This window comes from Aedes albopictus, chromosome 1 (genome assembly GCF_035046485.1).
Source record: "Aedes albopictus strain Foshan chromosome 1, AalbF5, whole genome shotgun sequence".
Taxonomy (NCBI): domain Eukaryota; kingdom Metazoa; phylum Arthropoda; class Insecta; order Diptera; family Culicidae; genus Aedes; species Aedes albopictus.
Window position 1 is genome coordinate 250,453,084 of NC_085136.1, and position 26,815 is coordinate 250,479,898.

General features: G+C 43.6%; 1 protein-coding gene across 9 annotated transcripts in view; it reads right to left on the reverse strand.

Annotated features, from left to right (window-relative positions):
* The window catches only part of LOC109400406 (polypyrimidine tract-binding protein 2), a 1,522,650-nt gene that overhangs the window by 361,188 nt on the left and 1,134,647 nt on the right, over positions 1 to 26,815 (reverse strand). For 6 of the 9 annotated variants that reach the window (XM_062846598.1, XM_062846594.1, XM_062846595.1 and 3 more), the window contains one exon: positions 4,884 to 4,979. The exons of 1 other annotated variant lie outside the window; for it this stretch is intronic. In XM_062846598.1, coding sequence (XP_062702582.1) covers positions 4,884 to 4,970 — 87 coding nt within the window. In that variant the 5' untranslated portion in view covers positions 4,971 to 4,979. Of the gene's footprint in view, positions 1 to 4,883; positions 4,980 to 26,815 lie in introns of those variants that run through there. 2 more of the 9 variants (XM_062846601.1, XM_062846602.1) reach the window with 2 other exon arrangements.

Sequence of the window (26,815 nt, forward strand, 5' to 3'; positions counted from 1 at the left end):
GAGAATCCTCTCAGGACTCTGAGGAGAATCCTCTCAGGACTCTGAGGAGAATCCTCTCAGGATTCTAAGGAGAATCCTCTCAGGATTCTGAGGAGAATCCTCTCAGGACTCTGAGGAGAATCCTCTCAGGACTCTGAGGAGAATCCTCTCAGGATTCTAAGGAGAATCCTCTCAGGATTCTGAGGAGAATCCTCTCAGGATTCTGAGGAGAATCCTCTCAGAATTCTGAGGAGAATCCTCTCAGGATTCTTAGGAGAATCCTCTCAGTAGAGTTCTTTCAGGAGAATTCTCTCAGGAGAGTTCTCTCAGGAGAATTCTCTCAGGAGAATTCTCTCAGGATTCTGAGGAGAACTCTCTCAGGATTCTGAGGAGAATTCTCTCAGGATTCTGAGGAGAATTCTCTCAGGATTCTGAGGAGAATCCTCTCAGGATTCTGAGGAGAATCCTCTCAGGATTCTGAGGAGAATCCTCTCAGGATTCTGAGGAGAATCCTCTCAGGACTCTGAGGAGAATCCTCTCAGGACTCTGAGGAGAATCCTCTCAGGATTCTAAGGAGAATCCTCTCAGGATTCTGAGGAGAATCCTCTCAGGACTCTGAGGAGAATCCTCTCAGGACTCTGAGGAGAATCCTCTCAGGATTCTAAGGAGAATCCTCTCAGGATTCTGAGGAGAATCCTCTCAGGATTCTGAGGAGAATCCTCTCAGAATTCTGAGGAGAATCCTCTCAGGATTCTTAGGAGAATCCTCTCAGTAGAGTTCTTTCAGGAGAATTCTCTCAGGAGAGTTCTCTCAGGAGAATTCTCTCAGGAGAATTCTCTCAGGATTCTGAGGAGAACTCTCTCAGGATTCTGAGGAGAATTCTCTCAGGATTCTGAGGAGAATTCTCTCAGGATTCTGAGGAGAATCCTCTCAGGATTCTGAGGAGAATCCTCTCAGGATTCTGAGAAGAACCCTCTCAGGATTCTGAGAAGAACCCTCTCAGGATTCTGAGAAGAACCCTCTCAGGATTCTGAGGAGAATCCTCTCAGGATTCTGAGGAGAATCCTCTCAGGATTCTGAGGAGAATCCTCTCAGGATTCTGAGGAGAATCCTCTCAGGATTCTGAGGAGAATCCTCTCAGGATTCTGAGGAGAATCCTCTCAGGATTCTGAGGAGAATCCTCTCAAGATTCTGAGGAGAATCCTCTCAAGATTCTGAGGAGAATCCTCTCAGGATTCTGAGGAGAATCCTCTCAGGATTCTGAGGAGAATCCTCTCAGGATTCTGAGGAGAATTCTCTCAGGATTCTGAGGAGAATCCTCTCAGGATTCTGAGGAGAATCCTCTCAGGATTCTGAGGAGAATCCTCTCAGGATTCTGAGGAGAGTCCTCTCAGGATTCTGAGGAGAATCCTCTCAGGATTCTGAGGAGAATCCTCTCAGGATTCTGAGGAGAATCCTCTCAGGATTCTGAGGAGAATCCTCTCAGGATTCTGAGGAGAATCCTCTCAGGATTCTGAGGAGAATCCTCTCAAGATTCTGACGAAAATCCTCTCAGGATTCTGAGGAGAATCCTCTCAGGATTCTGAGGAGAATCCTCTCAGGATTCTGAGGAGAATCCTTTCAGGATTCTGAGGAGAATCCTCTCAGGATTCTGTGGAAAATCCACTCAGGATTCTGAGGAGAATCCACTCAGGATTCTGAGGAGAATTCCTTCAGGAGTCTGAGGAGAATCCCCTCAGGGTTGTGAGGAGAATTCAGGAGAATTCTCTCAGGATTCTTAGAAGAATCCACTCAGGATTCTGAGGAGAATCCTCTCAGGATTCTGAGGAGAATCCTCTCAGGATTCTGAGGAGAATCCTCTCAGGATTCTGAGGAGAATCCTCTCAGGATTCTGAGGAGAATCCTCTCAGGATTCTGAGGAGAATCCTCTCAGGATTCTGAGGAGAATCCTCTCAGGATTCTGAGGAGAATCCTCTCAGGATTCTGAGGAGAATCCTCTCAGGATTCTGAGGAGAATCCTCTCAAGATTCTGAGGAGAATCCTCTCAGGATTCTGAGGAGAATCCTCTCAAGATTCTGAGGAGAATCCTCTCAGGATTCTGAGGAGAATCCTCTCAGGATTCTGAGGAGAATCCTCTCAGGATTCTGAGGAGAATCCTCTCAGGATTCTGAGGAGAATCCACTCAGGATTCTGAGGAGAATCCACTCAGGATTCTGAGGAGAATCCTCTCAGGATTCTGAGGAGAATCCTCTCAGGATTCTGAGGAGAATCCTCTCAGGATTCTGAGGAGAATCCTCTCAAGATTCTGAGGAGAATCCTCTCAGGATTCTGAGGAGAATCCTCTCAAGATTCTGAGGAGAATCCTCTCAGGATTCTGAGGAGAATCCTCTCAGGATTCTGAGGAGAATCCTCTCAGGATTCTGAGGAGAATCCTCTCAGGATTCTGAGGAGAATCCTCTCAGGATTCTGAGGAGAATCCTCTCAGGATTCTGAGGAGAATCCTCTCAGGATTCTGAGGAGAATCCTCTCAGGATTCTGTGGAGAATCCACTCAGGATTCTGAGGAGAATCCACTCAGGATTCTGAGGAGAATCCTCTCAGGATTCTGAGGAGAATCCTCTCAGGATTCTGAGGAGAATCCTCTCAGGATTCTGAGGAGAATCCTCTCAGGATTCTGAGGAGAATCCTCTCAGGATTCTGAGGAGAATCCTCTCAGGATTCTGAGGAGAATCCTCTCAGGATTCTGAGGAGAATCCTCTCAGGATTCTGAGGAGAATCCTCTCAGGATTCTGAGGAGAACTCTCTCAGGATTCTGAGGAGAATCCTCTCAGGATTCTGAGGAGAATCCTCTCAGGATTCTGAGGAGAATCCTCTCAGGATTCTGAGGAGAATCCTCTCAGGATTCTGAGGAGAATCCTCTCAGGATTCTGAGGAGAATCCTCTCAGGATTCTGAGGAGAATCCTTTCAGGATTCTGAGGAGAATCCTCTCAGGATTCTGTGGAGAATCCACTCAGGATTCTGAGGAGAATCCACTCAGGATTCTGAGGAGAATCCTTTCAGGAGTCTGAGGAGAATCCCCTCAGGGTTGTGAGGAGAATTCAGGAGAATTCTCTCAGGATTCTTAGGAGAATCCTCTCAGTAGAGTTCTTTCAGGAGAATTCTCTCAGGAGAGTTCTCTCAGGAGAATTCTCTCAGGAGAATTCTCTCAGGATTCTGAGGAGAACTCTCTCAGGATTCTGAGGAGAACTCTCTCAGGATTCTGAGGAGAATCCTCTCAGGATTCTGAGGAGAATCCTCTCAGGATTCTGAGGAGAATCCTCTCAGGATTCTGAGGAGAATCCTCTCAGGATTCTGAGGAGAATCCTCTCAGGATTCTGAGGAGAATCCTCTCAGGATTCTGAGGAGAATCCTCTCAGGATTATTAGGAGAATCCTCTCTGGAGTTTGTTCAGAATCCTTTCTGGATTTTATTCAGAATCCTCTCATAATTCCGTTTAGAATCCTCTCAGGATTCTGTTCAGAATCCTTTCTGGAATTTACAAGCATACTTAATGGGATAAAAAATATAAAACACTAGCATTATTTTTTCAATCATCGTAATTCCCAAAACTTGAATCAAACATCATACAAAAAACAGCAATGCCATAGGTCATCATCCCAGCAGCATAAAATAAAATCACAGAATCCATCGCTGAAAAAAAAATCAACTTTTCACTAACGAACAACCGAGAGGAGACACACAACTTATCCTTGCCTTGCCCAAGCACTCACATTAGTAGCCCGACACAGAACTGCCACGACGACGACGACGAGCTAAATATGTTATGAGCCCATGCTGCTTCCCCATCGGACACCCCGGATCCATTGTCACTACCACCGAGCCCCGGTTACAAACGAACGAACAATGCTCGTTACGACTGACTGTTGATATGATTTTCCTCCAAGCGAGCGACCCGCCCATTCCCTTGGCAAGTTACATCGTCGCAGGAAGGTCCTGTTTTGTTGTTATCATCAACAAAGCTCCCAGCAGCAAGCAGGGCCGGTAGGTAGAGCATTTGGACCATCCTCAGGAAACAGCACCACCGGAATTTGAATCTTTTATTGGCTACCTGTGCCGGGCGGTTGGTCGGATCTCGGATCTCTCTCTGCACAAGTTACAGTAGTGTGACAGCAGCATGGACCGGCGGGCGATGTGTGGAAGAACACCGAGTAAGTAGCACACCGACGGCCCCGGCCCAGTCAGTAAGGTAGGTACATTTCCGGTGTCCGGACTTGAGTTGCCGCGGCCGGCCGGTGGTCCGAGAAAAGTTAGGAACCAAAGTGGGGGAGGACAAACAATTTCGTCTTCCTCTGCTGCTGTCAGGCTTTACAGTCAGTGTGTGCCATTACCGAGGATGGGGGTTCGGGATCCCCAGGAAGAGTTATCCTCAAAGTTAATTGGTGGTTTTGATGGGTAATGATTTTTGGGACTTTGTGGCTTTGCTCTGGGTCACGTGGGGTCGATTGCGGGTGGTTTAGGGGTGGAGAAGGTGGGCGTTACGAGACCGGCCCTTAAATTGAGACTTGGTAAGGGCAGGTTTCCGGAAAGTGGTTTTTCGACTGTTTCGGGTGGTTTTGCTGATGGTGAAGGCGTTCCACTCGATTTGGAGATGCAGCGTTCGAGCGACATGTACTTCCGGATGTTTTGAAGGTTTTTAAGGCCGGAATTCGTCAAAATGGCGTAACTCTGTATGGGAACATGGTTTTCCACCGGTCAAAACGGTATTTCGAAGCTTATAATGTCCCGTTATCATTGTTTTAGTCTGTATAACCCATTTGAAGCCCTCCAAAGCCGAAATTCGTATAAAATAGTAGAAAAATTCTAGGTAACAGGAAAAAAACAGGTGCAATCTAACTAAGGCTTACCTTAACTCCGATGTGGACCGGAGGGAAATCTGCGTGCAAAGCTGGTGGAAGAAGTGGTAATGGTAATGGAAGGGGGCAGGACATCATGGCCGCTACCTGTAAAAGAAACGACAGAGCGCGCAAACATGCGAAGAAATAGGAAAAGATAGAGAAAAGAGAAGAGAGAATAAAAAACGATAAATTAGTAAAGTGGTGCACTATATTGATAACAGATAATATACGAGTTGGGTTGTTGGTAGTAGAGTTGAGGTAGAGCACTAGAGTGTGTTTGTGTTTGTGGGTGTGGGTGTGTGTTTTAGAGCAACAGAGACTATAATTAGAGTGGGTCGTTGCACGACGCGCTGGCTGCTCCCTGGCAATACGGTTTGGAAAATAATCCCATCAGGAGCTTCTTGTGTTACACGCCTCTTGAAAACTTCATCGTGCCGAACGAGAATCGAGCGGCGGGGGGATCCGAATTGCACCAACTCGGTAATTCGCAGTTCTGCCTGCATGTGAAACATGCAGCTTCGGCAAGGTCCCAGCCGAGTAGCAGCTGATGAGTGATGTTCCCTTCGGGACCCCGGAGTTTTCCGTAAAGAAGACACAGGTGGACGCGGACGGGAGGCGGTAGAATTATGAACAACAATTATCTGAAAGTTATTAACATATCGCACACTTGTAGTTTGGTTGGTTGGTTGGTTGGCTGACTCCGACTGCTAGTAGAGATGCATGACTTGAGCTTTGGGGAGCTTAAACAACTCGGATGCACAGCACAGGTACCACCACCGCACCGGTGCAGATGCAGTCAGTCAGGTGCAGCGAGCGAACTAGTGAGTACTACTATATGCGCCGCACACATAATTGGATATCCGGTTTCCTGACACACAGGCGTCAGAGTCAGGCAGGCAGTCGATGACGCATTGCCACCAAGGGAAAGGGGAAGTATGTTGATGAAATCCGAACGCTTAAAAGCCCTTCGGGTAGCAGATTTTGATAATCTTTCGATTTTGTCTGGCGTTTGAAGATAACTACCCGAGTAAAGCAAAACATGAAGGTCTACCTACAGTATAAGTGCTTAACTGATGGTGTTTTGGATTTAGGTATTCCAATAGCAATTGTAGCTTTTTTATATTGAAGACTGTTTTTTTAGACATAGAAGCCAGTTAGAGAGTTAAACTATTTTTTACATTTCTGAGTTTTTCTTGAGGATCTTGTTTGTTCAAGCATATGCAAAAGCATAAAAAAATAATTGAGAATCGTGGAATATCGTAGAATATCAAATTGAGAAGGAAACACGCAAAAAAAAAAACAAGAAACAAATCAGAATATATCAATCGTGAAAGTTAAGTATCAGCATTTGTTAAAATTAACGTTCAAAGAAAATTGAATAAAAGGAATACCAGAAAATCAAATAAAAAGTCAATAAAAAACAGAACACAGAAAAAATGAATAGATAAAGTAGAATGGAACAAGCTCACCGATATACCTAGAAACTGCGGTTCTTCTGCTGTGGCCACCGGAAGAGGAAAGCAAGTCAAAGTCACTTCAGCAGGCGAAGAATCGTCTCAGATTCCGAAGAGGATTCATCTAAAAATCCTGAGAGGATTCTCGTCAGAATCCAGAGATGATTCTCCTCAGAACCTTGAAAGGATTCTCCTCAAAAGAGGAATACTCCTGAATGAATAAATGAAGAGGAATCCTATTGAGAGGATCTTTCTCAGTACCGTGAGAGGATACTCGCTAGAATAAGAGAATAGAACAGAACGTGGGAGAATTCTCGTCAGCATTCCGAGAGGATTCCCGTGAGAATCCTGAGAGGATTCCCGTGAGAATCCTAAGAGGATTCCCGTGAGAATCCTGAGAGGATTCCCGTGAGAATCCTGAGAGGATTCCCGTAAGAATCCTGAGAGAATTCCCGTGTGAATCCTGAGAGGATTCCCGTGAGAATCCTGAAAGGATTCCCGTGAGAATCCTGAGAGGATTCCCGTGAGAATCCTGAGAGAATTCCCGTGAGAATCCTGAGAGAATTCCCGTATAAACCCTGAGAGTATTCCCGAGAGAATCCTGAAAGGATTCCCGTCAGAATCCTGAGAGGATTCCCGTCAGAATCCTGAGAGGATTCCCGTTAGAATCCTGAGAGTATTCCTGTTGAGAATTCTGAGAGTATTCCTGTTGAGGATTCTGAGAGTATTCCTGTTGAGAATTCTGAGAGTATTCCTGTTGAGGATTCTGAGAGTATTTCCGAGAGTATCCTGAGAGGATTCCCGTGAGAATCCTGAGAGGATTCCCGTGAGAATCCTGAGAGGATTCCCGTGAGAATCCTGAGAGGATTCCCGTGAGAATCCTGAGAGTATTCCCGTTGAGAATTCTGAGAGTATTTCCGAGAGAATCCTGAGAGGATTCCCGTGAGAATCCTGAGGATTCCCGTGAGAATCCTGAGGATTCCCGTGAGAATCCTGAGAGGATTCCCGTGTGAATCCTGAGAGGATTCCCGTGAGAATCCTGAAAGGATTCCCGTGAGAATCCTGAAAGGATTCCCGTGAGAATCCTGAAAGGATTCCCGTGAGAATCCTGAGAGGATTCCCGTGAGAATCCTGAGAGAATTCTCGTGAGAATCCTGAGAGAATTCCCGTATAAACCCTGAGAGTATTCCCGAGGGAATCCTGAAAGGATTCCCGTCAGAATCCTGAGAGGATTCCCGTCAGAATCCTGAGAGGATTCCCGTTAGAATCCTGAGAGTATTCCTGTTGAGAATTCTGAGAGTATTCATGTTGAGAATTCTGAGAGTATTTCCGAGAGTATCCTGAGAGGATTCCCGTGAGAATCCTGAGAGGATTCCCGTGAGAATTCTGAGCGGATTCTCTTCAGAATCCTGAGAGGATTCTCGCCAGAATCCTGAGAGGATCCCCGTCAGAATCCTGAGAGGATTCTTGTCAGAATCCTGAGAGGATTCTCGTCAGAATCCTGAGAGGATTCTTGTCAGAATCTTGAGAGGATTCTTGTCAGAATCTTGAGAGGATTCTTGTCAGAATCTTGAGAGGATTCTCGTCAGAATCCTGAGAGGATTCTCGTCAGAATCCTGAGAGGATTCTCGTCAGAATCCTGAGAGGATTCTCGTCAGAATCCTGAGAGGATTCTCGTCAGAATCCTGAGAGGATTCTCGTCACAATCCTTTGAGGATTCTCGTCAGAATCCTGAGAGGATTCTCGTCACAATCCTGAGAGGATTCTCGTCACAATCCTGAGAGGATTCTCGTCACAATCCTGAGAGGATTCTCGTCACAATCCTGAGAGGATTCTCGTCACAATCCTGAGAGGATTCTCGTCAGAAACCTGAGAGGATTCTCGTCACAATCCTGAGAGGATTCTCGTCAGAATCCTGAGAGGATTCTCGTCAGAATCCTGAGAGGATTCTCGTCAGAACCCTGAGAGGATTCTCGTCAGAATCCTAAGAGGATTCTCGTCACAATCCTGAGAGGATTCTCGTCACAATCCTGAGAGGATTCTCGTCACAATCCTAAAAGGATTCTCGTCAGAATCCTGAGAGGATTCTTTCCAGAATCCTGAGAGAATTCTCTCCAGAATCCTGAGAGGATTCTTTCCAGAATCCTGAGAGTATTCTTTCCAGAATCCTTAGAGGATTCTTTCCAGAATCCTGAGAAGATTCTTTCCAGAATCATGAGAGGATTCTTTTCAGAATCCTGAGAGGATTCTTTCCAGAATGCTGAGAGGATTCTTTCCAGAATCCTGAGAGGATTCTTTTCAGAATCCTGAGAGGATTCTTTCCAGAATCCTGAGAGGATTCTTTCCAGAATCCTGAGAGGATTCTTTCCAGAATCTTGAGAGGATTCCTTCCAGAATCCTGAGAGGATTCCTTCCAGAATCCTGAGAGGATTCTTTCCAGAATTCTTAGGGGATTCTTTCCAGAATTCTGAGAGGATTCTTTCCTGAATCCTGTGATGATTCTTTCCAGAATCCTGAGAAGATTCTCTCCAGAATACTGAAAGGATTCTCTCCAGAATTCCGAAACGATTATGCTCAGAACCCTGAGAGGATTCTCCTTAGAATCCTGAGAGGATTCTCCTTACAATCCTGATAGAATTCTCCTTACAATTCTGAAAGAATTTTCCCTAGAATCCTGAAAAAATTCTCCTCAGAATCCTGAGAGGATTCTCCTCTGTATCCGAAGAGGATTCTCCTCTGAATCCGGAGAGGATTCTCCTCAGAACTCTGAGAGGATTCTCCTCAGAACCCTGGGAGGATTCTCCTCAGAATCCTGAGAGGATTCTCCTCAGAATCCTGAGAGGATTCTCCTCAGAATCCTGAGAGGATTCTCCTCAGAATCATGAGAGGATTCTCCTCAGAATCCTGAGAGGATTCTCCTCAGAATCCTGAGAGGATTCTCCTCAGAATCTTTAGAGGATTCTCGTCAGAATCCTGAGAGGATTCTCACCAGAATCCTGAGAGGATTCTCACTAGAATCCTGGGAGGATTCTCACCAGAATCCTGAGAGGATTCTCACCAGAATCCTGAGAGGATTCTCACCAGAATCCTGAGAGGATTCTCACCAGAATCTTGAGAGGATTCTCACCAGAATCCTGAGAGGATTCTCACCAGAATCTTGAGAGGATTCTCACCAGAATCCTGAAAGGATTCTCACCAGAATCCTGAGAGGATTCACACCAAAATCCTGAGAGGATTCTCACCAGAATCCTGAGAGGATTCTCACCAGAATCTTGAGAGGATTCGCACCAGAATCCTGAAAGGATTCGCACCAGAATCCTGAAAGGATTCTCACCAGAATCTTGAGAGGATTCGCACCAGAATCCTGAAAGGATTCTCACCAGAATCCTGAGAGGATTCACACCAAAATCGTGAGAGGATTCTCGTCAGAATCCAGAGAGGATTCTCGTCAGAATCCAGAGAGGATTCTCGTCAGAATCCAGAGAGGATTCTCGTCAGAATCCAGAGAGGATTCTCGTCAGAATCCTGAGAGGATTCTCGTCAGAATCCTGAGAGGGTTCTCGTCAGAATTCTGAGAGGATTCTCGTCAGAATTCTGAGAGGGTTCTCGTCAGAATCCTGAGAGGATTCTCGTCAGAATCCTGAGAGGATTCTTTCCAGAATCCTGAGAGGATTCTCTCCAGAATCCTGAGAGGATTCCTTCCAGAATCCTGAAAGGATTTTTTACAGAATTCTGAGAGGATTCTCTCCTGAATCCTGAGATGATTCTTTCCAGAATCCTGAGAAGATTCTCTCCAGAATACTGAAAGGATTCTCTCCAGAATTCCGAAACGATTATGCTCAGAATCCTGAGAGGATTCTCCTTAGAATCCTGAGAGGATTCTCCTTAGAATCATGATAGAATTTTCCCTAGAATCCTAAGAGAATTCTCCTCAGAATCCTGACAGGATTCTCACGTCATTTCAGTTATTATTACTAAAATTATTAGCATTATTCTTCGATATCGAAGCAACAAGTTAACATGCTTTACTCGCTTCAAAACAAAACCCCCGTGTCTTGGGAATCCTTTTATTAATTAAATGCACCTTCAGCTGGCATCAACCATATGCAGTACCACAGCCAGGTACTACACTGAACGAGTGTAACAAATTAATTAACATGTCATCGAAAGACGGTCCCCTCCTTTCCTGCCGCCCCATCATCATGTATCGAATGTTGTTCGTTCATTCGGACGAGTACGGTTGATGTGTCCTGTTCTTTACTCGTTGTTGCTATTCTTTGATGTTTCCAAGGGAAAATGTATTGCCCAAGGGGTCCGGTCGTGGAATCGAATCGATGGCGATGGAGATGGTAGTGGTGCCGAGAGGGGTTAGCGATAATGATTAATGGGCTATTGATTAAGCTAAACCAAAAGCGAAGGCCAAGAACTTCTCCCCGTCCTCCAAAACCATGGATCAGTTGTTGATGTTGGTTGCTGATGGGAACAAAGGCACTTTTGCACCATCAACGACCGGTGGGAATGAAGGTGACCCGAGTAGAAGTGAATGGGATATAAATTGTAGTAAAATTCGTGGTAATCAAAATTAATAGAATTCAGATCAGCTTAAACTTCAACCATTTCTTTTAAATCATTAAAGGACAACAAAATCTATTCTTTTGAAAGCTTCAAATAATATAATTAACTTTGTTAGATTGTAACACTGTCCAAGTAGATTCAACAATAGATCATACTATTCAGCATAATTTGAGTTGACGTCACTTGCATGAATAAGTTGCATAGAAGAATTCAAAGATTTGTATTCCTGAGATCTGGCAACACTGCTGCACTAAGAAAAAGAGCTCTGCATCATCAATTCACTTTGATGAGGAATGTATACTAGCTTCTTATAGATTGAGTGAACTTGTCTTAGTAATAAATCGTTATCATTATCTCTGTAACTGGCAACACTGCTCAAATAATGATAAACATCGACCAAAACCTCAGTTTCGATACCAAATATTGAATTAGAATGTTCAGTCAAGATTACGTAGACGTCAAGTTGCATCTTTGGTGTCTTATCATAACACAGCGTTCTTGTAGTAGCTGGCAACACTGGCCATAGAGGATAAAACAAAGCTCAATATCTCTGATCCGGTGCGAGATTGGCGATTCGAACATTCGGCGATGTTCTAGTGCATCTCAAGTGCAGTCCATTATTTTCCATAGGTTTTCTCTACTCGGGACTGGTGCCAAACAGGTAGCTAGCTGAAAATATGTTTTCCATGAATGCGCTGGCTGGGCCGTGCGCTTGGCGGCTTTGGCGAGAGCTTTTGAAGATTGAATCTGGCGAACGAACTAGAAGTGTACCAAAGACGCAACACAGCCAGGCCCCGGAGGGTTTCAAGATGATTAGTCTTAATTTAGTGTCGGTAGAAGTGGTGGTGACGTCACCGACTGGAGCCTGAAGGCAGCTTAGACTCTCAGAAGTGTCATTCATTAGCCGGGCATCAAAAGGCGAGAGGCAGATGTTGAGTAATTAATAGCGATGTGAATATTGGCGTGCCGGAACTCGGTGGTACTTGTTTCGAGAGGAGCATTGTGGTCTGAAGTATGTTCTGAGGAATGGGAATTTGTTCGTATTAGAAATATATTAATCCATACTAAGCAAGGGAGTGAGAGCAATCAAAGCAAGATTTATGAACGGAACTTCAAATACTTTTATCACAGAAAAATCTCAAGAAAACGATATGAACAATCCGCGATCAATATCGTGAAGCGACGAGAATACTGAGAGCATTCTGTAGAGAATCATGAGAAGATTCTATAGAGAATCCTGAGAGGATTCTGTAGAGAATCTTGAGAGGATTCCGTAGAGAACCTTGTGAGGATTCTGTAAAGAGAGGTTTTTGTGAAGAAACTTCAGATGGTTCTGTAGAGAATCCTTAGATGATTTTGTAGAGAATACTGAGTTGATTCCGTAGAGAATCTTGAGATGTGGAGCGGACCTGGTGTGATGGCTAAAGCACGTGACTATCACGCCGAGGACCTGGGATCGAATCCCACTCCCGACAAACTCACAAAATGTGAGTTCTTCCTTCGGAAGGGAAGTGAAGCGTGGGTCCCGAGATGAACTAGCCTAGGGCTAAAAATCTCGGTTAAAAAAAAAATCTTGAGAGGATTCTTGAGAGGATTTTGTAGAGAATCTTGAGAGGATTCTGTAGAGAATCCTGAGAGAATTCTGTAGGGAATCTTGAGAGAGCTCTGTAGAGAATATTGAGAGGATTTTGTATCTGATTTTGTCGGTTCTGAATCAGGATTTTGTAGAGAATCTCGTCAGTATTCTGTAGAGAGTTCTAGCAGGAATTTGAGCAGAATTCCAAGATAACTCTTCACAGAATCAAACCAGGATTCACAAGAAAAAATGCACAAATGTAGTTCTTTTTTAACGCAGTCCATTCATTGCCGTCGATCCCTGCACCTTGCTTAAGCGTATTCCGCAATTACGTTTCCTCACTTCACCTTCACAAAATCCCCCATTCCGTGAACCAAACCTCACAGTACTCAGGGGCGTGCTGCCACCATTGAGATTAGTTACCCTTTTTTGCCTACAGAATCCCATCTCAAGCTGATGGGTATGGATGGACCCATTCAGGAGGAGTGAACTGCTGCGAAAAAGGACGCGCTGTTATCGTTATTTGTCTTCCGACCGAAGTGGCTCTTCTACCTATCTAGAAAAGTGGAACGGGGCGACAGGACCATAAGTGGCCGAGAAACTATTAGTGCGAAGATAATGGAAAAACAGGTAACAGATGGACATTGCGCACCCGGTAACGGTCTGGTTGTCTACCTCTACCAGATTCGCAGTACCGGAAGTGTGGACGATAAAGCCATTTCCATGAATAAATTTGCGATTTTGCTGCAGCTGTTTTGGAACGGTTCAGTGAAAGGATATGGATTCAGCTGAAAAACAGCGTAACGCTTATTCTGACAACAATCATGCAAGAAATCTGTCGAAAATCCTGAAAGTAAATATTTTGACAAGAATCCTAACAGTGGGCTTTGTCGAGAATTCTTAGAGTATTTCTGAAATCCTATGCGGATTCTGCAGAGAATCCTGTAGCGAATCCTGTGAGGATTCTGCAAGAATTCTGTAGACAAATTTGAGAGCATTCTGTAGACAAGCCTGAGATGATCCTGTAGACAATCCTGTGAGGATTCTGTAGACAGTCCTGAGAGGATTCTGTGAATAATTCTGAAAGAATTCTGTAGATAATCCAGAGAGGATTCTGTAGAGAATCCAGAGAGAATTCTGTAGAGAATCCAAAGAAGATTCTGTAGAAAATCCAAAGAAGATTCTGTAGAGAATCCAAAGAAGATTCTGCAGAGAATCTAAAGAAGATTCTGTAGAGAATCCAGAGAGGATTCTGTAGAGAATCCAGTGAGGATTCTGTAGAACCCAAAGAAAATTCTATAGAGAATCCAGAGAGGATTCTGTGGAGAATCCAGAGAGGATTCTGTGGAGAATCCAGAGAGGATTCTGTGGAGAATCCAGAGATGATTCTGTGGAGAATCCAGAGATGATTCTGTGGAGAATCCAGAGATGATTCTGTGGAGAATCCAGAGATGATTCTGTGGAGAATCCAGAGATGATTCTGTGGAGAATCCAGAGATGATTCTGTGGAGAATCCAGAGATGATTCTGTAGATAATCCAGAGAGGATTCTGTAGAGAATCCAGAGAGGATTCTGTAGAGAATCCAGAGAGGATTCTGTAGAGAATCCAGAGAGGATTCTGTAGAGAATCCAGAGAGGATTCTGTAGAGACTCCAGAGAGGATTCTGTAGAGAATCCTGAGAGAATTCTGTAGAGAATCCAGAGAGGATTCTGTAGAGAATCCAGAGAAGATTCTGTAGAGAATCCAGAGAGGATTCTGTAGAGAATCCAGAAAGGATTCTGTAGAGAATCCAGGGAGGCTTCTGTAGAGAATCCTGAGAGGATTCTGTAGAGAATCCAGAGAGGATTCTGTAGAGAATCCAGAGAGGATTCTGTAGAACCCAAAGAAAATTCTATAAAGAATCCAGAGAAGATTCTGTGGAGAATCCTGAGAGGATTCTGTGGAGAATCCTGAGAGGATTCTGTGGAGAATTCAAAGAGGATTCAGTGGAGAATTCAGAGAGGATTCTGTAGATAATCCAGAGAGGATTCTGTAGAGAATCCAGAGAGGATTCTGTAGAGAATCCAGAGAGGATTCTGTAGAGAATCCAGAGAGGATTCTGTAGAGAATCCTGAAAGGATTCTGTAGAGAATCCTGAAAGGATTCTGTAGGGAATTCTGAAAGGATTCTGTAGAGAATCCTGAAAGGATTCTGTAGAGAATCCTGAAAGGATTCTGTAGAGAATCCTGAAAGGATTCTGTAGAGAATCCTGAAAGGATTCTGTAGAGAATCCTGAAAGGATTCTGTAGAGAATCCTGAAAGGATTCTGTAGAGAATCCTGAAAGGATTCTGTAGAGAATCCTGAAAGGATTCTGTAGAGAATCCTGAAAGGATTCTGTAGAGAATCCTGAAAGGATTCTGTAGAGAATCCTGAAAGGATTCTGTAGAGAATCCTGAAAGGATTCTGTAGAGAATCCTGAAAGGATTCTGTAGAGAATCCTGAAAGGATTCTGTAGAGAATCCTGAAAGGATTCTGTAGAGAATCCTGAAAGGATTCTGTAGAGAATCCTGAAAGGATTCTGTAGAGAATCCTGAAAGGATTCTGTAGAGAATCCTGAAAGGATTCTGTAGAGAATTCTGAAAGGATTCTGTAGAGAATCCTGAAAGGATTCTGTAGAGAATCCTGAAAGGATTCTGTAGAGAATCCTGAAAGGATTCTGTAGAGAATCCTGAAAGGATTCTGTAGAGAATCCTGAAAGGATTCTGTAGAGAATCCTGAAAGGATTCTGTAGAGAATCCTGAAAGGATTCTGTAGAGAATCCTGAAAGGATTCTGTAGAGAATCCTGAAAGGATTCTGTAGAGAATCCTGAGAGGATTCTGTAGAGAATCCTGAGAGGATTCTGTAGAGAATCCTGAGAGGATTCTGTAGAGAATCCTGAGAGGATTCTGTAGAGAATCCTGAGAGGATTCTGTAGAGAATCCTGAGAGGATTCTGTAGAGAATCCTGAGAGGATTCTGTAGAGAATCCTGAGAGGATTCTGTAGAGAATCCTGAGAGGATTCTGTAGAGAATCCTGAGAGGATTCTGTAGAGAATCCTGAGAGGATTCTGTAGAGAATCCTGAGAGGATTCTGTAGAGAATCCTGAGAGGATTCTGTAGAGAATCCTGAGAGGATTCTGTAGAGAATCCTGAGAGGATTCTGTAGAGAATCCTGAGAGGATTCTAACGAGAATCCTGGGAGGATTCTAACGAGAATCCTGAGAAGATTCTGTTGAGAATCCTGAGAGGATTCTATAGAGGATCCTGAGAGGATTCTGTAAATAATCCTCAGAGGATTTTGTAGAGAATCCCGAGAGGATTCTGTAGAGAATCCTGAGAGAATTCTGTAGAGAATCCTGAGAGAATTCTGTAGAGAATCCTGAGAAAATTCTGTAGAGAATCCTGAGAAAATTCTGTAGATATTCCTGAGAGTATTCTGTAGAGAATCCAGAGAGGATTCTGATGAAAATCCTAAGAGGATTCTTACGATAATCCTGAGAGGATTCTGACGAGGATCCTGAGAGGAATCTGACGTGAATCCTGGGAGGATTCTAGAGAATCCTGAGAGAATTATGACGAGAATCCTGAGAGGATTCTGACTAGAATCTTGAGAGGATTCTGATGAGAATCCTGAGAGGAATCTGACGAGAATCCTGGGAGGATTCTAACGAGAATCCGGAAAGGATTCTGTTGAGAACCCTGAGAGGATTTTGTAGAGAATTTTGAGAGGATTCTGTAGAAAAACCAGAGAGGATTCTGTAGAGAATTCAGAGAGGATTCTGTAGAGAATCCAGAGAGCATTCTGAAGAAAATCCAGACAGAATTTTGTAGATAATCCAGGGAGGATACTGACGAGAATCCTGAGAGGATTCTGACGAGAATCCTGAGATGATTCTGACGAGAATCCTGAGATGATTCTGACGAGAATCCTGAGAGGATTCTGTAGAGAATCAAGAGAGGATTTTGACGAGAATCCTGGGAGGATTCTGTAGACAACCCTGAGAGAATTCTGTAGAGAATACAGAGATGATTCTGTAGAGAATCCTGAGCGGATTCTGACAAGAATCCTGAGAGGATTTTGATGAGAATCCTGGGAGGATTCTGTAGACATCCCTGAGAGGATTCTGACGAGAATTCTGTCGAGAATCCTGAGAGTATTCGTTCGAGAGTCCCGAGAGCATTCTGTCGAGAATCCTGAGAGGATTTTGTAGAGAATTTTGAGAGGATTCTGTAGAAAATCCTGAGAGGATTCAGATGGAAATTCTGCCAGGATTCGCGACTGAATCCTGAGACGGGATTTCTGGATTCTAAGTGTCTGGATATTCCTTAAATTCCTTTTTCCTTAAATATTGTTTCTAAACTAGCGAATTAGGCAAATATGATGAGAGACTACGGGCTAATTTTTAAGCAATTCAAAATTCAATCATCACACGCGCACCTCTCAGCCAAAGCCAAAAAGTCTGCGCAACGCGAAACGCGCCTCGGCCACATCCAGGAAAAACCGGTTTGGCGCAAGCATTCTTGTGCTCGCGTCGAGAACTGATCATTTTAACCATGCTTGCCAACACGCCCACCGGTCTCTCCCATATCTGGTGCTTCGACGAGGCGAAGACACGCGAAAGTAATCGACCACAACTGAGCTATAGCTATCATCGGCGATCATAATTGTTATGACATTGTCATAGCCGAGAGGTTTTGGCCGCCGAGGCGATGGCTGCCATTGTTATAGTAATAATGATAAGAAGGTTGACCAATTTGGAACTCATTAGCTGTCACAGTGCCGAGTGCCGACAATGTTTTGATTTGTCGATGAATTAATTTGTTTTTGGGTGGTGACGAACAATCACTTTATTCTTAGGTCAAGTCACACAGGCTCCTGGAGGCTGTAAGAATCACAATAGAATCAAAATGGAAGCATTCAGCTTTAAGGATTATTCTCAGAATCTTCACAATGCTAAGGGGCTGTCCATAAACCACGTGGTCATTTTTTTGGGACTTCTCAACCCCCCCCCCCCCCCCCCCCGCGTGGTCATTAGTCCATTCAAAAATTTTTATTCGTCCATACAAAATGGTCATCGGCTAAACCCCCCCCTCATGACCACGTGGTTTATGGACAGCCCCTAATTGCACTTGAAATTGTTGCTTGGGCGTGGTGAACAGGTTTGGAAGATTTTGTTTATCTCATTTTGGGTATCAACCCGAACAAAAACAACGCATATTACAATTTTTCCACTATACATCAAATAGTCACAAATATCAATAATGTTTATAGTAAAGTTTACCGACTGTAGTTTAGTGAATGAAAATAAAAAATGCATTGTAGAAATCAGTGCTGGGCAAAACATTTGCAACATATTGTACATTAACCATTAGCTGTATGGTTATTGTGTACACATTCTGTACCACTAGGAGTAAGTTATTAGAGAAATTCAGCTGATTTGATCCTGAAAGCTCGACTGATTTCGAGACTTTGTCCTTGAAGATACGCATTATGGTCCACAACCATAACCCGTATCATCCAACATTGTTGTTATTTGTAGACATAGAAAATTGTGTCTTAAAATGTCATGTTCAATTTGAGGTACAATACATAACCATTACATGTATCGTAACAGTACTGTTTTTCAATATCGTTCCCACTATAATCCTGAATGTAGGTATAATGGTAAGTTATGTTCCAGCTTTATTGCATATTTTATTACGGGGACGTCCAAGGATCTCTCGGCTTACTAGTTCTTCTGCTTTTCAGTGTTAGTTTATTTAATTTTTTTTTTGCGAGGTTATGCAACTGGGAAGCGACCATACCCTCGTGCACACACGCGTACAATGTAGTCGTCGGACGAGTGAAAGAATTTTTATTTGCTTCGTCGCTTTGTGGTGCGACCGAGCGACGATCATTTGAATGAAAGTTGTTGTAAATTATGGGAGGCTCACGGCGGCGGTCGGTGGTTGCTGCCAATTTGAGGAAGGCGATGGAAGAGAAATATCTGGTGGCGGGGCGCGGAAGAAAGGAAACGCGAAAACGAGAATTTTTACGAACGAACTTTGTCCGCTCTCGAATGTGTCCATTAAAATTATTGAAATTCCAATCGGTTTGGGAGGGGGGGTTGTTGGAAAGATATGAGGTATCGGGAATTTTTCTGCATCATTAAAGTGCAGTAACAATTGCTAGTTCATAACGAAAATTCCGATAGAATTGTGGTTTTAATTGATTTTTACAACAATCTGCTTCACGCTTCGGGAGCAGTCTGCTTCAGGTTTCTGGAGCAATCTGATCCATATTTCTGCTACCGAATTTATCGGAAAATCTACTTTAAGACTCTTCGAGTAGTCAATTAAAAGATTCCTGGAGCAATATGTTCACAAATACCTGGAAATATTTGCACCCAGATTCTTTCAGCAATCAATTCCAGATACTACTTGCAGGACCAATCAGCTCCAATATTGCTCGAGGAATCTGCTTCAAACTTATGAACTTGGTGCAATCTACTCCAGATTCTTGGTACAATCTGTACTAAAGATATAGTGTAATTTGCTCCAGATCATGATGCAATCTTCTCAAGACTTCTGGTTCAATATGCTCTAGAGTTCTGGTGCAATCTCCTCTACAGTTCTACTGAAATCTGCTCCAGATTCCTGGTGCAATCTGCTTTAGAGTTCTAGTGCAATCTGCCCCAGATTCGTGATACTACCTGCTCCAGATTCCTGGTGCACTCTACGACAGATTCTTGGTACAATCTGCTCGAGAGTTCTAGTGCAATGGGCTCCAGATGCCTGGTGCAATGGGCTCCAGATTCGTGGTGCAATCTGCTTTAGAGTTCTAGTGCAATCTGCACCAGATTCGTGATACTACCTACTCCAGATTCCTGGCGCGCTTTACTCTAGATTCTTGGTGCAAGTTGCTCTAGTGCTTCTAGTGCAATGAGCTCCAGATTCCTGGTGCAATCGGCTCCAGATTTCTGGTGCAATCTGCTTGAGAGTTCTAGTGCAATCCGCACTGGATTCTTCGTGCACTCTACTCTAGATTCCTGGTGCAATCTGCTCTAGAGTTCTAATGCAATCTGCACCAGATTCGTGGTGCGCTCTACTCCAGATTCTTGGTACAATCTGCTCGAGAGTTCTAGTGTAATGGGCTCCAGATGCTTGGTGCAATGGGCTCCAGATTCGTGGTGCAATCTGCTTGAGAGTTCTAGTGCAATGGGCTCCAGATTCCTGGTGCAATCTGCTCTACACTCAAAAAAATCTGCACATATTTATTGGCAAAAATCCATCTCACTCCATTATTACAATCTATATGCGCGCACATAAACGTTCTCCATGCAAGGTTGCACATAAAATCTAATAGTCGGATGGAATATATGTGCAGCGGCATTTATATTCTAAATGCGTAATTTGAATTTATGTGCGATGCATTTATTTTTCGAGTGCTAAGCTTGATAGTTAAATTCTATGTGTGGGCACATGGAAACTAGATGCGGATTTTTCTTAGTGTAGAGTTCTGGTGCAATCTCCTCTAGAGTTCTACTGAAATCTGCTTCAGATTCCTGGAGCAATCTGCTTTAGAGTTCTAGTGCAATCTGCCCCAGATTCGTGATACTACCTACCCCAGATTCCTGGTGCACTCTACTTCAGATTCTTGGTACAATCTGCACTAGAGTTCTAGTGCAATGGGCTCCAGATTCCTGGTGCAATCTGCTCTGGAGTTCTAGTGCAATCTACACCAGATTCCTGGTACGCTCTACTCCAGATTCTTGGTACAAGCTGCTCGAGAGTTCTAGTGCAATAAGCTCTAGATGCCTGGTGCAATAGGCTCCAGATTCCTGGTGCAATCTGCTTTAGAGTTCTAGTGCAATCTGCACCAGATTCCTGGTGCGCTCTACTCCAGATTCTTAGTACAATCTGCTCGAGAGTTCTAGTGCAATGGGCTGCAGATGCCTGGTGCAATGGGCTCCAGATTCCTGGTGCAATCTGCTTTAGAGTTCTAGTGCAATCTGCACCAGATTCGTAATACTACCTACTCCAGATTCCTGGCGCGCTTTACTCCAGATTCTTGGTGCAAGCTGCTCTAGTGCTTCTAGTGCAATGAGCTCCAGATTCCTGGTGCAATCGGCTCCAGATTTCTGGTGCAATCTGCTTGAGAGTTCTAGTGCAATCCGCACTGGATTCTTCGTGCATCTACACTAGATTCCTGGTGCAATCTGCTCTAGAGTTCTAGTGCAATCTGCACCAGATTCGTGGTGCGCTCTACTCCAGATTCTTGGTACAATCTGCTCGAGAGTTCTAGTGCAATGGGCTCCAGATTCGTGGTGCAATCTGCTTGAGAGTTCTAGTGCAATCTGCACTAGATTTCTCGTGCACTCTACTCTAGATTCCTGGTGCAATCTGCTCCAGGTTACTGGTGCAATCTGCTCTAGAGTTCTAGTGTAATCTGCACCAGATTCCTGATGTAACCTAGTCCAGATTCCAGGTGCGCTCTACTCCAGATTATTTTTGTAATCTGCTCTAGAGTTCTACTGCTTTCTGCTCCAGATTCCTGTTGCTTTCTGCTCCAGATTCCTGGTGCAATCTGCTCCAGATTCTTAGTGCACTCTACGCCAGATTCTTGGTGCAATCTGCTCCAGATTACTTGTGCAATCTGCTCTAGAATTCTAGTACAATCTGCTCCAGATTCCTGGTGCAGTCTGCTCCAGATTCCTGGCGCAACCTGCCCAGATTCTTGGCGCAATCTGCTCAAGAGATTTAGTCCAATCTGTTCCAGGTTCCTGGTGCAATATGCTCCAGATTCCGGGTGCACGCTATCCCAGATTTTTTGTGCAATCTGCTATAGAGTTCAAGTGCAATCTTTTCAATATGTATCAGATTCCTGAAGTACTTTACTCCAGATTCCTGGTGCACCCTACTCTAGATTCGTGGTGCAATTTGATTCGTGGTGCTACTCCAGATACATGATGCAGTTCGTTCCAGATTCCTGTTGCAATCTGCTTCAGACTACTGGTTAAATCTGCTTAGTGACGCAGAATGAGCGATCGACCATGCGTCGAGTTTTGAAGTAGTCAAAATAACTTTTTCTTCTTTCTGGCTCTGGGCTTCCGCTGGAACTTCGCCTACCACTTTTATATTTTGTGTACTTTCGTTTAGTGCACCTCAACAGCTGCTGATTGAAGGACTCTCTCGGCCTTCCTTTGAATGAATATTTTTCGGCATTCCTCAAGCAGTTCTGGAGTTTTCGTAGAAGTTTTCCTCAAAATTCCTCCAGGAGTTTCTCGCGAAAATTTCTCTAGGAGTTCTTCTGGGATTTCCATTAGAAATTTCAGCAGGAATTGTTCCATGAATTTTATTTGAATTCCCTCCAGCACTTCGTTCAAGGATTTCTTTAGGAGTTTCTTCTGTGATACGATCGGAAAATGTTACCAGATGTTTCTATGTAATCTCTAGGAATTCCTCTAAAAGCATTTTGAAGTGTTCTTTAGGAGTTCATATTGAAAAATTGCGGTAAAAAGTGACTCTGAACTCACACTACGAACACTTTCTTAATTTTTTTACACAAACCCATCTCTTTTTCGGCTTACATGTAACTTCATAGAATTGTGAAAAAAGGGTTTGTTGATGATGTGGGCTCCATTTGTCCATTTGGCTTTCTTTTCCGCAGAATTGTTACCTGTTCTATGGTTTAGTTGGTTAAAGCACCTTGGTCTAGTGGATATGGAGTCTTAGGTTCGAATCCCACCAGAATGCGTTTTTTTCTCTCGCTCAATTTGTCGATTAGCAACATCATATAACTTCTTACTACACTGAGCATTTGAGAGAGGGCCAAGAGGTTTTCCAGAAAGATCCCAAAAATTGGGGTTTGAAGGGGCTTCCAAAGGGCTTCAGGGGCGTTTCAGGGGGGTTTTCAGGGGATTTCAGAAGGCATGAAAGGGCGTTCTGTCAGGTTGCGTTGGAGTTTTAATGGGATAACGGGGATTGATGCTATTGACGAGGTTTCAGGGGCGTTTCAAGGGGACGTTCAAGGGTAATTCAGAGGCATTTCTGGGGATGTTCGGAACGTTTTAAGGGCATTCCTAGAGGTTTTAGGAGCGTTTTATAGCACTTCAAGAGTGTTTCAAGGGAGTTTCTAGAGCGTTTCAATGACCTCAAGGAGTTTCAGGGGCATTTCAAATTGATTATGATAATTTCAAGAGCGTTTCAATGGAATCACTGAGCTTTTAGAAACATTTCAAGGCATTTCAGGTCCGGGTCGTATCGTACCCTTGACTCAAAGAGGTTTCAGGAACAATCCAAATGAATTATGAAGTTGCAATCGAATTGTGGAGATTCCAGGGGCGTTTCAATGCATTTCAAGGGCGTTTCATGAGGTTTCAACCAAGGGCTTATGTGAAGAGTTTCTGAAAATCCACTGGAACTTAAGAAAATGCCGCCTAAATCCCCCTGAAGCCCCACGTAACGATCCTGATACCCTCATAAACCCCCAAAAACGCCCCTGAAACCCGCTAAAAATCCTTTGAAACGCTCTGCAATGCCTTCGTAAACCCCGTAAGACACCTAAAAACGCCCCTGAAATCTGCTCCGAAAATCAGTGTCCTCACAACCGAAACGTCCCTGAACCCCCTTGATACTCTCGAAACGCCCTCAAGGCCTCGACGTACCCCCTGAAACGCCCCTACGACCCCTAAATGCTCTTGAGACTCCCTGGAACGCTGAGACCTCCTGAAGTACCCAGAGTCCCCATTGAGCCCCCTGGAACCCCTTGAGGCTCTCTCAAACGCCCATAGACCTTTTGGTACCTCTTGGAACACCCTGAAATATCCCTGAGACAACCTGGGACCCTCTAAAACCCTGTGAGGGAACCCTGAAACCCCACTAAAAGTCTCTGAGACCTCCTGACACCCCGATGAAATCCCTTGGGGCCCTCTCAAACGACTCTGCGACCTCCCTTGGCTCTCCCCTATAAACGTTCTCAGGCCGCCGTTGCCATAGTTACCAACATATCTCACTGTATCCCTGGGGGTTTGTAGAGAGCAGTACTTTCTTCCTCTGGGTTCTTCGGATGATTGAGCCTGGCTATTTCTTTGAATTCCATGAGAAGTTTTTTGTTTAGAGTTGCCGACTTATGGATTTTTTTACCGGAAGTTCCAACTGGGATTTCGATAGAAATTCATACTGGGAATCAGCCAAATGCCCTTTTTACTCCTGGAGTTTCTGCGGAGATTTTTTCAGGAATAAGAATTTTTAAGAAACTCATTCTGGATTTTGAAAGTCTTCCAAGAGTTCGTTCTTAAAATCGCCCAAATGTTCTTTCTGAGAATCTCCTGGGGGCCCTTCTGGATTTTCTCCAGAAGTGCCTACAGGATTTCTTCAATTTTTTTTCTGAAATTTCTTCTTGAATTCATTCTGGGGTTCCCTAAGAAGACCCAAAGCAAGGGTCGAAACGTCGATTGAAATAGTATCACCCTGCTTATAATTTATCCGGACCGAAAAGCCAACCATAGAGGGATAACTCTGTTTCTCCTGTAATTTCTCCAAAAGTGTTTTTGTGGAAATCTATCAAAAGTTGCTTCTGAGATTGTTCAAAGTGTTCCTATTGGCAATCTTTCGGGAAATTCTTCTGGAACTTGGCACCGAAGACTACAAGGACAAACAAATACGAAATGCTTCCGGGATGTTCAAGAATATCTCCAGGAGTTCCTTTAAGGATTCCTCTCAGGAGTTTCTTCTGGAACATGAGCAGGAGGGGAATTCGTGCAGGAGTTCCTTAGGAAATTCATCCATAAATTCGATGTTGGATTCCTACAAGAGCCTCAGCTGGATTCCCTACCAAAATCCTATAAGAAAATCTCAATGATGACCTACTGGGTAACCTTCAAGAGCTCCTTTTGGAAATCAGCAGGACTTGTGGAAGATCTCCTGGAGCTCTATATTATGAAAATTATTTCAAAGTTCTTTCTGGGATTCCTCTAGAAGATTCTTTTGAAAAACCTTTATGAATTCCTTGTGGAAATTCTTCAAAGGCTCCTTTGCACATCTTCCAGGAATTCTTACTGGGCTTCGACTAGGACTAGGATTTTCTTCTGGGGGTCTTTCAGGAAACATCTTTAAAGCGAATTCCAGGATTAATCCTCAGAAGGAGTTCTCGGAGAAACTACAGAACTCAAACTAAATTGTGGTAGATATCCCTAATGGAAGTTCTTCAGGAATTCCTGGAGGAATACCCCTCAATTAAATCCATGAAATGTAGTGGAATCCATAGAAAGAAATCCAGGCAGAATCCCTGGGTGTATTTCCTGAAGTAAGCCCCAGAAGGACTTTTTGAAGGAATGCAAGTTTCTGGAGGGCAATCCTCAGACAGATCCTCTAAAGAAATTCATGGAAAAAATTAGGTGGAATTTCCAAAAGGACTACTTGTGGGAATCAACAGATGAAATTTCTGTAGGAATCCTTAGAAGAAGTTTCTGGAGGATTCCTTAGCTGGGATTCCCGAAGCCTTAAGGCATTCCTAGAGTTATCCACAGATGTAGTTCGTGGAAGAATCCTCAGCACGAATTCCTGGAAGAATAGTCAAGTAGAATTTCTCGAGTAACCCTTGTGAATTTTTAGAGCAATGCTCAGAAGAAAATTTTAATATACTCGCAGGAGGTCGTACAAATTTGGGCGGCATACTTCCGATAGTTCGAATCGATTTTCTGAATTTCGCTCAAAAGGCCTTAAAATTTTCTATAAGAAACTTCACAAACAATTTCGCAAGGATTCGTTTAAAATAGGACAAGCAACTCTGTCACGCTAAAAGACCATGAAACGCTTCTGAAACCTCGTGGAGCTCCCATGGAACCCCTCAAGCCACCTGGAACATCCCGGAAACTCATAGGAAAAACCCTGAAACCACCTGGAACTTCCTGGAACGCCCGTAGAATCTCTAAAACCCTTAGAACACTCCTGAAATTACCTGAAACATCCTCGAACAACCCTAAAATCCTATGTAACACTTCTGAAACACAGTTGAACACCCCCGGAACGTCCTGGGGGTCCCTTGAACACCTCTGAAACTCACAGAAACGTTCCTGAACCCCCTGAAATCCACTGCAACACCTTGAAACTTCCTGGAACGCCCGCAGAACCCTTAGAACGCTCTAGAACGTCCTGAAACACCCTAGAACGTCCCTGGAACACACCATAAAGTCACTTGAAACCCCTAAACCCGCTAAAACACCCTGAAACGTCCCTGAAACCCCTTGGAATGCCTTTGAACTCCCCCGAAGCCCCATAGAACACCTCAGAAAACACGTGGAACCTCATGGAACGCCCATGAAGCCCTTGAACACATCTGGAATATACCTGGGACCACATGAGGCCCCCTGAAATCCCATGGAACAGCTATAAAACTCTATGGAATACCCATGAAACTCCCCGGAACGCCCATGAAACCGCTTGAAGACTCATGGAAAGCTCCTTAAACCCTCTGGAAATTTCTTAAAATTAATTTCAAGAATTGTGCAGTTTTCTTGACATCAACAAAACTATCATTCATTTTGTAAGGGAACATATAGAAATTTTTTTAACATAATCATGTCTTCGCATCTACATCCGTCGTTTAAATTGAGCGGGAATTGCTTGAGTTTGATTTAGAATACGGTTTTCAGAAACTGTTCAGCATTTGCCAAGTGTTCAACAATTGGCGAATCATTTTTTTTTTCGTAAACTGTAGGAAATGTCATCCCAAATTCGACTAGAATTCTTACAGCGATTCAGAACAAGTGAAATTTTATCAGTGATTCCTACGACAATGCATCCCAAAATATCATCAGAAATTGCTGTTGAGTTTCTCCAGCAATACTTCCGGAAAGATCTTTAACGAATTTATCCAGGAATTCGTTCAAGGTGTTAAGTTGTAAATTTTTAAAAACCGCCCAAAACTTTAATTGAAAATGTTGCCACAATTCCCAACAAACTCACAATTCTCTCATAACACTTTGCTCGAGAAGTTCAGAAATTATACCAAAGTCAAAAATTCTCTCGCATTTCTACAACATTAAAAACAAAAACATAGAAACTATGCAAGGAATTCTTTTGAAAATTGTAGCAAATTTCTCCATCGTTGCATTACTTGTTTTTACTAGTATCAATAGGTATATGGACACAATTTCTAGGGAATACTTCATTCTAGAAATATGGATTTGCTGTAAAAATGGTCTAATAAAAGACTTAAAACCCAGACAGAAATAAAAACATCTGGGAATTTCAGTATATTATCAAATGAAATCTACGAGTTTCAGTCATTTCCCATGTAGTAAAGGCTCTGCTCGTGGTTCACAATTGAAGTAC